The sequence below is a fragment of the Aulonocara sp. 'chitande type north' Nkhata Bay genome, linkage group LG14 (genome assembly GCF_057382095.1).
Source record: "Aulonocara sp. 'chitande type north' Nkhata Bay isolate Kocher_YH1m ecotype deep benthic linkage group LG14, A_spYH_male_GT1.1, whole genome shotgun sequence".
In the NCBI taxonomy this organism is placed as follows: Eukaryota; Metazoa; Chordata; class Actinopteri; order Cichliformes; family Cichlidae; genus Aulonocara; species Aulonocara sp. 'chitande type north' Nkhata Bay.
In genome coordinates, this window is record NC_141357.1 from 36,458,693 (window position 1) to 36,473,385 (window position 14,693).

General features: G+C 39.9%; 1 protein-coding gene across 2 annotated transcripts; it reads left to right on the plus strand.

Moving 5' to 3' along the window:
• The first annotated feature begins 466 nt into the window (after positions 1–466).
• Positions 467–14,228, plus strand: LOC147315150 (flotillin-2). 2 transcript variants are annotated; one of them, XM_086262409.1, is made up of 11 exons: positions 467–697; positions 2,354–2,435; positions 5,813–5,903; positions 6,844–6,967; positions 8,087–8,205; positions 8,975–9,088; positions 9,173–9,292; positions 9,620–9,834; positions 10,406–10,589; positions 12,198–12,347; positions 12,513–14,228. In XM_086262409.1, the coding sequence occupies exons 1-11, from the start codon at positions 649–651 to the stop codon at positions 12,546–12,548; spliced, it is 1,284 nt and encodes a 427-aa protein (XP_086118535.1). In that variant the 5' UTR covers positions 467–648; the 3' UTR covers positions 12,549–14,228. The 2 variants fall into 2 exon arrangements, with proteins under 2 accessions (XP_086118535.1, XP_086118536.1); XM_086262410.1 differs by lacking the exon at positions 467–697 and adding an exon at positions 854–981.
• Positions 14,229–14,693: the final 465 nt, after the last annotated feature.

Below are 14,693 nucleotides of genomic sequence, written 5' to 3' on the forward strand. Positions count from 1 at the left end.
GATCAACTTTGTGACAAAAACTATACTTTCACTATTTTAAACAATTTGCTTGACTATTTATATGAAATTAATATTTTTTTGAAAAACTGACCTGGACAGGCTTTCCACATTGCTGTTTACGGTCCTCTAGTGGCCACAGTTAGAAACTGCAACATACTAAATAAAGATATGATAGCAAATTAAAGCATCGGAGAAGGTCTTTCACACTCATTGTGCATATAATAGGGAGAAAAACAATTTTTTAAATAATTTTTAATATTTTTTTTACTAGGACTGAGGGTCATGCCACTGATGTAGTCAAACTCAAATATACGCAACAGGCATATTCCTACATCCTGTAAGATGTTTTTGGAAATTGTGCAAGATTTAAATTTTTGAAGGACAAAGCAAGAGGTGGGTACTAAAAGATGTTTTGGTAAAAATTTTGAGTTATTCTTGACACGAGCCGTCGAGAGCATGACGTCAGTACGTCGTCGCTGGGCGGGGCGGGGTCGTGTTGTTGTTGCTGTTGTGCTGAACGTGAAGCCTCTTTAAACACACGATTCGCGCTTATTTAAAACCTCAGATAATACCATCATCATCTTCATCTCCGTAACGGGCTCCTGAGTCTAACTGTTTTTTCCCCTCGCCTTTTTATCCTGAGTCAGGATGGGAAGCTGTTTAACTGTGGGGCCGAACGAAGCGTTGGTGGTCTCCGGTAGGTGTTTCCCGTCGTGTTGATGGAGCGAGCTAGCGGGGATGGGGAGAAAGTAGCTAATAGTATTAGCTGGCAAACTAAACCAGGTTTGGCATTCGGTTTTTAAAATAAGTGCAGAGCGAGCCAGTGCTTTTAGAGCACACAGTTACTGTGTAAAGTGAATAAATTAGCGGTCGTGTGGTTTCAGAGCTTAAAAGCTGCGACGCTGATCAGGCGGTGCGTTAGCAGTGATTTGGATCATGTGATTGAAAGGCATCGGCGTCTCAACGCAGATATGTGAATAGGTCAGGTTTTTATGTTTTATTGATAACAAGTGTGATTTATTAATAAGCGGATTTGAAAATCAACAAAGTGCATTCACTCAAGTATTGTACTTGAGCAGAAATTTTCCCTACTTGAGTATTTCCATTTGGTGCTTCTTATTTCACAGCTAATGGAGAACGGTATGTCTACATTTATGTCACAATAACGGGTTAATTTTAATATTTTACAAGCTCTAAACACATCGTTAAAGATGAAATCATTGGCTTCCAACCAATCTAATGAAGTAGCCGAGAACTTTTACTTTTACTGCATTTTAAGGCTATTTTTATGTACTTCTTCTCAAGTAGATTTTTCCATGGAGGATTTTTACTTAAGTAAATGATGTGAATACATCTTCTACCACCGTTAATGAGCATGGTGTAGCTAAAAGTAACAGGTTTAGTCATCCTGAACCAATTCTAGCCCTTTTAATGACTATAATTAATTGGTAGAGATATCAGAAAAAAAGACCCCCCCATGTACATCAGAGTATACCAGTGTAAAATAACTCAACGGTATAATCTGAAGAACATACAACCTTTCTAAATTCACACAATTAGATTAGAGTACTAAAAAGTCATATTGATAGAAATCTTCTCTTAGAGGAAAAGACACATTGAAGGGCATTAGATAAATATTCATTTTCTTAACTGCACATCTGGTTGGAGTCATGGCTGAGTGGAGCCGACATTGGGTGAGAGGTGGGGTAGGCAATTTACCAGGCCATCACAGGGCTTAACGCACAGAGACAGAAATCATTCACCCTTAGATCTACACCTACAGCCAGTTTGGTGTCGCAATTTACACCCACTTACATTAATTAATAAATATATGAAATAAACATTATATAAGAGGCTGGGTGGGGTGGACCCTGTCCCAGCAGCTCATAGGGCGAGAGGCGGGGTACACGCTGGATAGGTCGCAAATCTGTCGCAGGCAGATTGGAAAGCCACGGTTGCCAAAATTGGTTCCTGGGAAATAGAAAATAAATAAATAATTCGGTAACTCTCTGAAATCTCAACTTTAATTATTCAAGAACCCGATGTATTTATTATGGCCTTTGTTTGAGAACAACAGCTGGATAACGTTTCCCCATAGTGTTTCTCCCCTTTGGCTTTTACACATGCTGTGTTTATTATCAAAACCTGTTTTTACTGGCAGGTTTTGAACAAGCCCTCTACTTAAAGTAATGTGAACAATAATGATTATAGTGGTAAAACACTTTTCTAAAACAATGCTAAAAAGGCTTAACAGGGACCTAATAAGCTCAGCGCATATCTTTGGACTGCATCATTTAATGTTATAGTCAAAGAATTTCTGAAGAGTCCTGATGGCGCTGTCCTCTTTCCGCAGGTGGTTGCTGCGGCTCTGATATCAAAACCTACGTCGTAGGAGGATGGTCCTGGGCTTGGTGGCTCATCTCAGACGCCCAAAGGTGACAGTGTGCTAGAAGCAATGATGTAAATGTTATCTTGAAATATAATATGGACCAAGCTTTCTAATTAGACCACAGCGAAAAAGATTAACCACAAGAAAGTCAATTGCATTATCTGAAGGCCATCAAAAGGCAAAGTGAGGAATGGAAGCTGTTCTCCCACACTTTGTCTCATATTACACACAGTGTGTTTCCAGTCACATTATATACAAACATTTCCTCTTACATGACTGGGGTAGTGTTACTGAGAACTAAATGTATTCTGCTCTCTTAATGTGCAGTGTGCTAAGTGCATATCTCACATAAATGTTTTGTGAGTTGTCATAGATAAAATGTTTTATTGCAGGATTTATATTTTACACAGAACTGAATGGTCAGCAAACCCTTTGTGAAATGCTTAATCCCATCATTTTAACTTTAGCTTTGGCTAAAGTTGTTATACTCATAATTCAAGTCATAATTGAATAACTGAATCCTAATAGTTCACTTTTGTTAACAAACAAAAGTGATCTGTGAGTAGGGAATTGCCTTAAAGTGCAAAGAAGCTGGTTTTTGTTCTCTGGTAAGAGACATCGGTTTCTAGTCACAAGTAGATGCAGTGCTTCAGCTCTGTGTTGAGCAGTGTCTGAATAAACTATGAATGGAAGTTAACAAAACACAGCTGCATGTGGACAGTGTAAACAAACTCTTTGGCAAACAAGTGCTTCACACAACCATCGGACAGGTGTGTTGAAATGTGAAACTAAGCAGGGTGGATCCATCCCCAACGTACTGATTCTTCAATACAATTCAATTCAGTTTTATTTACAGCCACGTGAAAAAGAAAGTAGAGCCTTAATGCCTACATAGGAATTAACAGGGTAAGTAGCAGCCAGGTGCTGCAAATTCAGTGCGCTTGATTAATTGATCATCAGCAAGTGTGAGCACATCTGTAAAAGCGGGAGTTTTGGCATTGTAGTGGTCAGGATCATTCAGGTGTGTGTATCGACAAATCATTAACACAGTGTTAATACAATCTCCCCAGGAGTGGGTATCCCACCTGATTCACCGCACCTTGCAATGCTCTGAAAGACTGCAACACCCCCCCACCCCACACCAAGTGTTGTTCTCTCTAAAAAGAGCATGGCAGCACAGCCTAGGTTTGTAAAGCTGCATCTAAACAAACTAAAAGACTTCTGGAGCATTATCCTCTGAACAGATGAGACCAAATAGAGATGTTTTGCCATAATGCACGGCACCACGCTTGAAGAAAACCAAACGGAATATCAATACAATGCTTTACCCCAGCTGTTAAGCATGGTGGTGGGGGTGTGGCAGTTTAGCCACCGTGCAGTCATTGAGTCAACCATTAACTCCTCTGTTTACCAAAGTGTATGTGAGTCAAATATGAGGCCATCTGTCTGACAGCTAAAGCTTTGAGTCGTGGTACAAGACAATGATTGATATGCATGTCAGCAAATCTACAACAGAATGGCTGAAAAAGAAAACAAAGTGTTGCAGTGACCCAAAGTTCAGACCTCCACCTGACTCAAGTGCTGTGGTAAGGACTTATGTATTTAAACACATATCTGCAAATGTCAATGAAGTGAGGCAAACTTGTATAGACGAGTAGACTAAAATTCGTCCTCTATGATGAAAGAGACGGATAATCATACAGAAAGTGATTACTTCAAGTTATTGCTGCTAACGGTGGTTATACGAAATACTGACCTGGGGTGTACTTACCGCAATCAGAATCAGAATACTTTAATGATACCTAAAGAAATTATATGGTTACAGTTGCTCCAAGACAAAAACAGTAACACACTGAACTAAATTATAATACAATATATTCCAAAGTTTACAAAATATAAGAAATGGCTCTAATATATACACAAAGCTCAATTATAAATATCCAGAATATCACAGAGGTGACATTTTGTTGTTATTTGTTATTTTCACTGTAGAGGATGTGCAATTATCAAGGGTGTAACTATTGCGCTGTGTACTGTGCATTAGATGGATGAGTTGTACAGCCAGAGGCAGGAATGATTTCCTGTGTTGTTCAGTGGTGCATTATGGGTAATCTCAGTCTCTCATTGAGCGTGCTCCTGTGACTGGCCAGCATGTTATGGAGTGGGTGGGAGGTATTGTCCAGCTTTGTCCTTATCTTGGACAACATCCGCCTCTCAGACACCGCCTTAAGGGAGTCCAGCTCCATCCCCACAACATTACTGGCCTTGCAGATCAGTTTATTGAATCTGTTGGCATCTCAACCTGATACCCCAGCATGCAATAGCAGGGAGGATGGCGCTGGCCACAACAGACACAAAAAAAACCCTGAGCATTATTCAACAGATGTTAAAAACCTCAGCCGCCTCAGAAAATAGAGACGACTTTGGCCTTTCCTGTAGAGTGCAGTTTATTATCTATGTGTACTCCAAGGTATTTGTAGCCCTTACAATGTGCACATCGACCCCCAGGACTGAAACAGGGGTCACAGGTTTCCTGTTGAATGAACTGGAAAAGTCGAAAAACATGACGCTCACAGTGCTTGCCGGTTGGTCTAGTTTGGTGTAGACATGATTAAGCAGGGAGATGATGGCGTCCTCAGCTCTGAGGCGGGGCTGGTAAGCGAACTGAAGGGGATCCTGATGTGGTCTGACTGCAACAGGCTGCACACAGAAACTTGCACTGCACTGCAGAGAATCATGTAAAAAGTGTCTTTTCATAAGACTTTGACGAAAGGTCTCCTCAATGCCAGATAGAGACACTCAGCAGTCAGATGATCCCCTATAAATAAAGACTTGAAGATGGCGTAGAGGAAGAGCTCCGAACCGGAAGAGACTTTCACAACCATCTGCTGTGACTGGCTGGGTCAAAAAAATTTTGCTATAGTTTTGTTTTTGTTTTTTAAATAAATTTTCATGTACCACGATTATACTGTCCAGGACATTTTAAATCTCTTTTGCAAGAGTGTCTTACACAAATTGTTATATGCACAGTAGACACACACATAACTATAAAGAATGAGGTATAGACTCAGGGTTTTCCTTCTGCATTTTGGGATCTTTCAAGGAAAAGATGCAGGAATTTATCAGTTTTCAGTAGTTTTGCTAATTTTGGTTTCTTTTACTCCACTAAGGGATTTTGTGTTTGTCAAATGTTCAGTAATAACAGGTAAATCTATGGATTTCTGTTAAATAACACAACACATACTGCCTTTTACTGAGTGAGGAATGATTGTGCTCAAGCCCAAACTTACTGCCCAGAGGCCCATTTGAAGGCAGGAATACTCTTAGTGTTAAATATTTAAAGGTTCCACCTGTTGCTCTATTGTTTCAGAGTCTTGAGGCGGGACTGGGCTGCCTAATAACTGCCTGTGTTTGTTGCTGTAGGCTAAGCCTGGAGATAATGACTCTGCAGCCAAGATGTGAGGATGTGGAGACAGCAGAAGGAGTAGCTATCACTGTCACAGGGGTGGCTCAGGTAAGACCAGATCCCAGCGTCTTCTCTGTGAACGCTGACACAAACACTTACACTTACACTTACTCACTCAAGCCGAGCCTATTTGTCAAACATCATCTGTTATCAAAAGTGTCGTGTTCTGCTGCAGTGCTTTCTGATGTTTTCTGAAATGTGGCCCTATAATCTAATGGTGTAATTCCAAAGAAAAATCAATCAGTGCTTCCCAACAGACTGCCTCATAATCAGCAGTCTTATTTATTTATTTAGTAAAATGACTTTAACATACTTGATGAACCCCTTTAGCCACAAAAACGATTGTTTTGTTCAGGAATGCAAGGGAATAACTGTAATTTGGCATCTCCATTAAAAAATAAAGTGTGCCTTATTATTTTTGTCCAGCGTTTTTGGAAATAATTCAATTATAATTTAGCATGAAAAATATAATGATCAAAGAGCTTGCATATATTGGTTAGTTAGCCATTAGAGAAAAAAATATTTTGGTAATTATCAATACTGTTAATTTAGGACTGCTGTGGCATGAACCTTGGACTGGGTGATGGTCTAGCAAATGTGTTAAGTACTGTACATAAAGGTGGGCACACTCAGAGCATCACAGTCTGTCTATAACAAAACTGCACTTCTGATCATTCACAGAAGAAAACATCAAAAAAGGCATTTTGGATCAAATTTACAGTCGTATCATAGGTTCCTGGTCAAAACAGCATATAAAAGCATGAAAAGGCGTTGTTGTATTTTTATCTACATTTTCTTAACAGGCTCATCTTCTAGCCAAACAACGTTGGTGTTAGCACATTCATTTTCAAAATTCTTGACTTAAATTAAATGAACTTTGCTTGATTGTTTAAAATTGCACTGATGGCACTCTGAGCCCATGTGCCATGATTGCTTCTCAGTGTAGAAAGCTTGCTGTGTAAACACACTGTAAGTGTGTCTCCTTCAGGTGAAAGTCATGACGGAGCAGGACCTGCTGGCAGTGGCTTGTGAGCAGTTTCTGGGTAAATCAGTAATGGAAATCAAAGGTGTGCTGCTGCAGACTCTGGAGGGACATCTGCGCTCCATTCTAGGTGTGAACAGTTAACACTAATCACAACAGTAACACTACACATATATAGATTTTATTTCAAACAATATCATAGTTATTTTATTAATTTATAGTTTTAGCGTTCTTGGTTTACAAGTCCAGAATAGCTCCTCGTGCATGTATACAACAGAGGAAAAGAAGCAAAGTATTAAATTGATTATTGATTAGTTCCTGACTTTACTATACAAGTTAGCCTTAGTTTGCCTTTTATGTGTTATACATATTGTGTTAGCTTTTCTGTTTGAGGTCTGAATTAGAGAAGAAAAGTAATATATAAGTTCTGTATAAGTACTCGAGATGCACCAGCTTATTCAATGTGAAATATTATTTCCACAAGGAAAGACATTATTAAACTTTACAGTTTCCCTCAGTCTGCAGAAAGTTAAAGAATCTTCTGCTACTGGAAACCTTTACCACCTTTACCTGACATACCAAACAAAGCAGGTGGTGCAGATTTATGTACTTTACATTTTCCAGTTTATAACTTCTCTGGAGACTTGAACTCTTTTCTATTTTCCTCATAATGGATTTGATCCTTTGGCTGCACATACTGAGGCTGCTAGCTTGTGGCTGTTTCTGAGCTCTGGATAGCTTTAGCTTTAGCACTTTTCCTTCTTTCAAATGTTAAGCTGGGCGAGAGTGATTTTAAATGTGTGATTGGAGTTGTTGTTTACCAGGGTTTCTGGGGTGGGCCTCCAGACTTTTTTTTGTCTTGACTCACAAATGAGTAGCTTCCACACTAATAACATTAAAATTACTGTGTGAATTTGATTGTGATTTTGAGCATTTGCCTCCGTTCGTTTCAGCATGTGCACAGACTTGGATTCAGACATATGTGAGGCTGACTGAGAACACTGGCAGTCGTCAGACTGTGGTCTACTGACCGGTCGATCTCTGATTAGTACCAGCAGCTCTGTGCTGACCATTTATGCTACTTGAGTTCAAGGGGTGATGCATTTCTCTGACAAATTTCTGATGCGGTGACGTGAAATAAAAAAATTAATTTGGATCAAAAATAAAGCTGCCCCGCATCGAGCTGCTGGTAGTTTGTTAAAAGTGAATTGCAGGCTAAATGATGTTGAACGATGTGTCTCTTTTGCAGGTACTCTGACAGTGGAGCAGATCTATCAGGACAGGGATCAGTTTGCTAAACTGGTGAGGGACGTAGCAGCTCCTGACGTCGGCAGGATGGGCATCGAGATTCTGAGCTTTACCATTAAGGTGAGTTAAAGGAAAATGAAACGAGTAATATAACAGAAGAAGTCAAATAAAAACAAGAATATTAAGTATTCATGTAAGTATATAACTACTTAAACCATGTAAGCGCCGTTGGTGCTCTCCATTTTGCCTCAGTGTGGATGTGCAAGAGAGATGATGCAGAGTATCAAAACTTTAGCTTTAAGCCACATTTCTTCAGTCAGAAGAAATGCGACACTGAGACGGCGACACGTGGGACAGACAGTCGTTCAAACATTAATCAGCAGCCTTCCCATCTTTCTTTTTAGACTGTAGTTTTGTAATATTACTGAAACTGAAAAAGGTCTTTCTCTGAGCTGTTGATGCTGCTGGTTATTAGAGTAGTCAATCCTAATGAGTTTAACTGGTTTTTATAATTGACTGGACTCACCCTGTGGAGTTCACTGTTGCTCATTAGAACTAATTGAAGTGTGTGGTGTGGACAGAGCGGCTGAGGTTAGTGCTCTGCTGAAACCCAAAGTCCATTTCTGTAACATCTTTTAGTCCATGTCAGGATTTCTGTAACACGTCAGATTCTGGACTTTAAAATATGATTGAATGTTACATGTAGAAATGAGGCTGTTTGAGTGCCACCCTATCATCTGCTTTCTTTGCACCCACAAAGGCCCAGCATTTTTTAATCTGTATGTTCTGTTTTATTTTGGCTTCGTAACCTTGTTAATCACATGAAAGATGTTGATATACGCCACACCCAGTTTAATGTTACGTGTCCTGTGGTTCTGTGTTTTCAAAGGATGTGTATGATAAACTGGACTACCTGAGCTCCCTTGGAAAGACCCAGATTGCAGCTGTCCAGAGGGATGCAGACATCGGTGTGGCCGAGGCAGAGAGGGATGCTGGGATACGGGTAAGAAAATCTAGCAAGCTTGAAATTGATTCTTCCGTGCACAGAGACCAGCTGTTCACAGCTGTTTCTTTATTATCACCTTAGGAAGCCGAATGCAAGAAGGAGATGATGGATGTTAAATTCAAGGCTGACACCAAGATGGCTGACTCCAAACGAGAACTGGAGCTGCAGAAAGCTTCATTCAACCAAGAAGTCAATGCTAGGGTCGGTACTGAATGTTTCGTTTGCACTTACAGGTTGTCTGTGTACAGTTCAAATAAAAATACTTGTTATTATACTGTATTATACACTGCTTTAACCAAACTTATGGCTGTTCCCAAAAAGTGCCAGTCTGTATTAAATCACATGGTGTGTAAACAATTTACCTGAAATCTGCAGTTAGAGTGATTAAAATCAGAAAAACAACATGTGCTCTTTTGATCTGAAGTAATGTATTAAATTAAAACTTCAAAATGTGCACGTGTCAACACAAACAGAAACTGTTGCCTCAGATGTAAATGCCTTAGACCACCTCTGTGTTGATGTTTTCAGAAAGCAGAGGCCCAGCTGGCATACGAGCTGCAGGCTGCCAAAGAGCAGCAAAAGATCCGGCTGGAGGAGATTGAGATCCAAGTGGTGCAGCGGAAGAAGGAGATTACAATTGAGGAGAAGGAGATTGACCGGACAGACAAGGAGCTCATTGCCACTGTAAAGAGGCCTGCTGAGGCCGAGGCCTATAAAATGCAGCAGCTGGCTGAGGGCGAGAAGTGAGTGAAAAGACATTCAGTCAGATTTAGGAATGCGTAGAAATGGCAAGATCCCCAAGAATGTACCACAGCTCTCGTCAGACATGATTAGCAGCACATTACCTCCCTGATGTAAAATATATATTTATTTTGTTGGTTTAATCCCTGCAGAATCCTACAAAACAAACACCTGGAAAGTTTGGACTAAGGAAGCATGACTGTGTTTTTAACGATATATTTCCATATATGTTTTTCCTTATTGAAGTGAAATGTATCGTGTAATTTCCAGGTGCTCTGTATGAAAAGGTCTGTGCATGTCTAATTGTACTGATTTGCAAAAAGCTGATATTCCTGTGCATCCACCCGTAGAAGCAGAGCAAAAGAGATTTGAAATTTATCGTGTGCTGCTGTGGGCTTTATTTGAGAAAGGAAAGCTGTAAAAACTATCCCACCATCCAAAACTTGTGCATGAAGACAGATTAACATATGACACATCACTAAGAAGCAAATTGTCTCAAAAAAGTTGCATCCTACCCACTCAGGAAGTGATTTTGATAACAGCAAATATAACTTTAATGTTTCCCTGCTTCAGGCTGAAGAAAGTGCTGATTGCCCAGGCTGAGGCCGAGAAGATCAAAAAGGTCGGTGAGGCGGAGGCTAGCTCGATTGAAGCGGTGGGAAAGGCCGAGGCTGAGAAGATGAGACTGAAGGCTGAGGCCTACGAGCAGTACGGAGATGCAGCTAAGACAGCTCTGGTCCTCGAGGCCCTGCCTAAGGTAACACACAGATATGTGCTCATACAGCTCAGGCAAAGGAAGAGAAGAACTTGGATGTCATTTTACAAGCATCACCCGGCCCGAGGTTGATGAATTGGAAGCATTTTTCTTTTTATGTCCACGTGAATTTAAGCACAAGTTTTTCATCACTTCAGTTTCATCACGTTTTGGTTGCTTTTAACGATTTGGCACAAATGTTATTACTAAGAATTCAACAATGGGTGATCGCAAAGAACCATAACCCCAGTCTATTAAAAAAATCCATCTGTACTGCTTCCAGCACTGCTGTCAACCTCAGCCATCTGCAGAAAGCAAACATCGACTTCTGTTGGATTTCCCCTCCTGCGCCAAACTCACTTAACTTTCATTTGGAGGATCGTTTTGTGCTAGCATGCTAGCTGATATTTCTGTTTGCTTTTGTAAATTCACAGAGTTATGCATTTTGAATCGATCCCCCAGAGTGAGACTGTCGGTGCTCAGATCTGCTGTAAGGTCTTGAAGCGTCTGAGGGGAAGACATTCAGGAGAAACAACCTGAACTGTGGCAGGTGCCATGCAGTGCTTTGGCCACACAAACACACTTTAAGCTCACCTCCCATCAGATTTCTCTCCCTTTGACTTTGAGTACTCATTTCCCCCAAAATTCAATTCAATTCAATTTTATTTATATAGCGCCAAATCACAACATAAGTCGCCTCAAGGCGCTTCATAGATACAGAGAAAAACCCAACAATCATATGACCTCCTATGAGCAAGCACTTTGGCAACAGTGGGAAGGAAAAACTCCCTTTTAACAGGAAGAAACCTCCGGCAGAACCAGGCTCAGGGAGGGGCGGGGCCATCTGCTGCGACCGGTTGGGGTGAGAGAAGGAAGACAGGATAAAAGACATGCTGTGGAAGAGAGACAGAGGTTAATAACAGATATGATTCAATGCAGAGAGGTCTGTTAATACATAGTGAGTGACAAAGGTGACTGGAAAGGAAAAACTCAATGCATCATGGGAATCCCCGGCAGCCTACGTCTATTGCAGCATAACTAAGGGAGGATCCAGGGTCACCTGGTCCAGCCCTAACTATATGCTTTAGCAAAAAGGAAAGTTTGAAGCCTAATCTTGAAAGTAGAGATAGTGTCTGTCTCCTGAATCCAAACTGGAAGCTGGTTCCACAGAAGAGGGGCCTGAAAACTGAAGGCTCTCCCTCCCATTCTACTTTTAAATACTCTAGGAACAACAAGTATGAAATGCAAGCCATTTTTGGCACACTTGGAGAGATTTGTCAGAGGCAGAAGTGCAGATTCCCCAAATCTTATGATCTCACATTCTCTGGCAACAAGCCTGCTGTCCCATGGCAGTTAGCAAAAAGTCCAGAAATGGTGGACCAAATTCAAAACAATCGGCCTTCCAGCTGATTTAAGTTTAATGGACCTGGAAAAGTGTTGATATTTGATTAGGTATGGGTTATTTAATGTATAATGAAGCTTTGGCCATGTCGAAACCTTCAACAGAACAAAAAGTTGGTATTTTTCTTTAGGCTAGTCTAACATGTCACATAAAACACCAGAGCTGGATTATTTCCATCTTACTGTAAATGCTTAACAATGTCTTTGCAGATTGCTTCCAAAGTGGCGGCGCCCTTAGCCAGGACGAATGAAATTGTCATTCTGAGTGGCGAGGGCAGCCGCGTGACAGGCGAGTTGAACCGCCTTTTGGCCGAACTTCCTGTGTCGGTCAACGCTCTCACTGGAGTGGATTTGTCGAAGGTAACATCTTTATATCATTTTATATATGATGCGTTCCTGTTAACCTTTGTGATTCAGCGTGTTGGATTTAAGTTTTTGTTTCCAGTGTGAACCTAAAGGACGCTGAAACCAGCGAGGTTGTACTTCAGTTAAGCCTTACAAATAATCTGTTCGATTTTTTTGCAGATCCCTCTGCTGCAGAAGGTGACCGGCTCAGCTTAAGCCTGAAAACCGAAGACTCCACATGACTCCAGTCTCTGTTGTATGCACTCTCATAGACTGCCTTTAATACACTTGAAGATTTTTGTTGTTTTATACGTATACTCTGTATACCAAGTGAATTTTGGAAACCTCTGGTGCCTTACTTTATACAGGACCAGAAAATCTGCATGCACTGCTGCTCATTCAAAGATTTTGATTTTAGTTTAAAACTTGAATATTTTGTGATGGATTTTTATTTGTTGTGTTTGAATTGTATTTATTGGCCGGCTTGTATAAAACACAATTGAACAAGAGAGCTGATATTAGACTGAAAGATGAGGCAGATTATATTTGTTATTTATTATATCATAACACCTACTCTTTGGTAATTATACACTGAGGCCAGTTTGTACATTCTTTATGTTTCAGCCCTTTTGTTAATTTATATACCTCTGTTATGCGACACATCTGTATTCCACAGATAATTTCAATCTTTTGTTTCTCCAGTGTGTTTCATGTTGTCATTTTTACCAGTGAAACACTGTTTATGTCTCAGAAGTTGAGACAAAGGTGCTCTCAGTCTCAAAAGAAGCCCTGTTGATTTTTTTCAAATCTCCACCTTCAGTCCTTTGCAGACTTTTTGTCTGCTCCCCTCTGAATGAAGTTTTTCTCTCCGCGTCTGTTGATATCAAGCATGACACATTTTAACATAATTTATATGCTGACAGGGAAACGGGTAGCAAATTCTTGTGTTAATGTGGTTAGTGTGTAATGTGTATGACTTTTTTTGATTTTTAATATATATATATATATACATACATACATATATATACACTTATAAATATATATACAGTGGGTTTTTATGTAAAATGTAGCTGCTGGCTTGGCCTTGATGAAAAGTAGAAAAATGTGGCTGGTGAAATTACAGAGAAATTGTGAAAGTAACCGGTTTAGAGAACCCAACATGTTTATATTGCGTAAAATGTGAGGCAATCGAATAGATTTAGAACATGAAAGGCCAAACAGTGATGCCAAATAGAACAGACTGACTTGATTTTTAGTGTATCAGAAGGAGGGATTGTGCATCTGAGGACCAATGTTTAATTTGACACTACAGTTACCTATAGATGCTAAGCCATGTTTAACAGAGTGTCAACAAACCAAACGTTCACATTTCAGAGAGACACTCTTCTCTGTTCAGCGTTTCTACATATCTGCAATTTCTGAACTGTGGCATCAGATATGAAGTGATATTCTAGCGGGGTACACTGGATAATCAAACTTATCATAAACAATGTTATATCTGTTAAAATTTGTAATTGTCACAGAGCTTTCTAGTTTGGAAGTGTAATCCACTGCCGCTGCTCACAGAATCCGTCCATTTAGCAAAACGTGCAAATGGTTTCTGCATTTCTATCCACTCTCGTGTTTCCAGACGACCTGACTGCAACCTGGCAGGGATGTTTAGTTTGTGTAGTTATTAGGGAAGAAGCGGTCAGTCTGGGAGAATTTATAGAAGACTGTTATTCTTGTTGTTGATGCTTTTATGTGTGTGTGAGTCTCTCATCTTCACTTTCTTCATGCCCTGTTTGTCTCAAATGTTCATATGTTCGTGTATGCTCCTGCTGCATGTCATCCATCTGTATACAATAGAATCTGCTCACTCTCAAACTGTCATTCTAATAAATCAAACTGCCATGATTTATTTCTTTATTTTCTCTCCTTTAAATTAAAGCAGAAGTGTTAAAAGGCAGGAATGTACAAGTTGAGTATACAATATACTCTTTTGTTACAGCAGTGAACATAATTTTAGTAGTAGTTAATAGTAAATATAAAGGAAAACATTTAAAAGTCAACTAAACAAACAATTGTAAAAAAACAAACAAACAACAACAACAACCAAAAAACAGATGTTTCCCTGGCAAGATGGTGCAGTGGTTAGCACCATCACCTCACAACAAGAAGGTCCATGGATCAAATAGCCTTCTCTCTTCCTGTAGTCCAACGATGAGGTTAGGCTAATTTCTGATTCTAAACTGGCCACCAATTTAGAATCATAAAGTAACTTAAAATAACCTTATCTGAGTTTGTTTGAAGCTTTAAACTCAAATCTTTCTCAGTTGTTTCCTGTTTTACTTCTCACCAGAGTAATTGTGCAGTAGTATT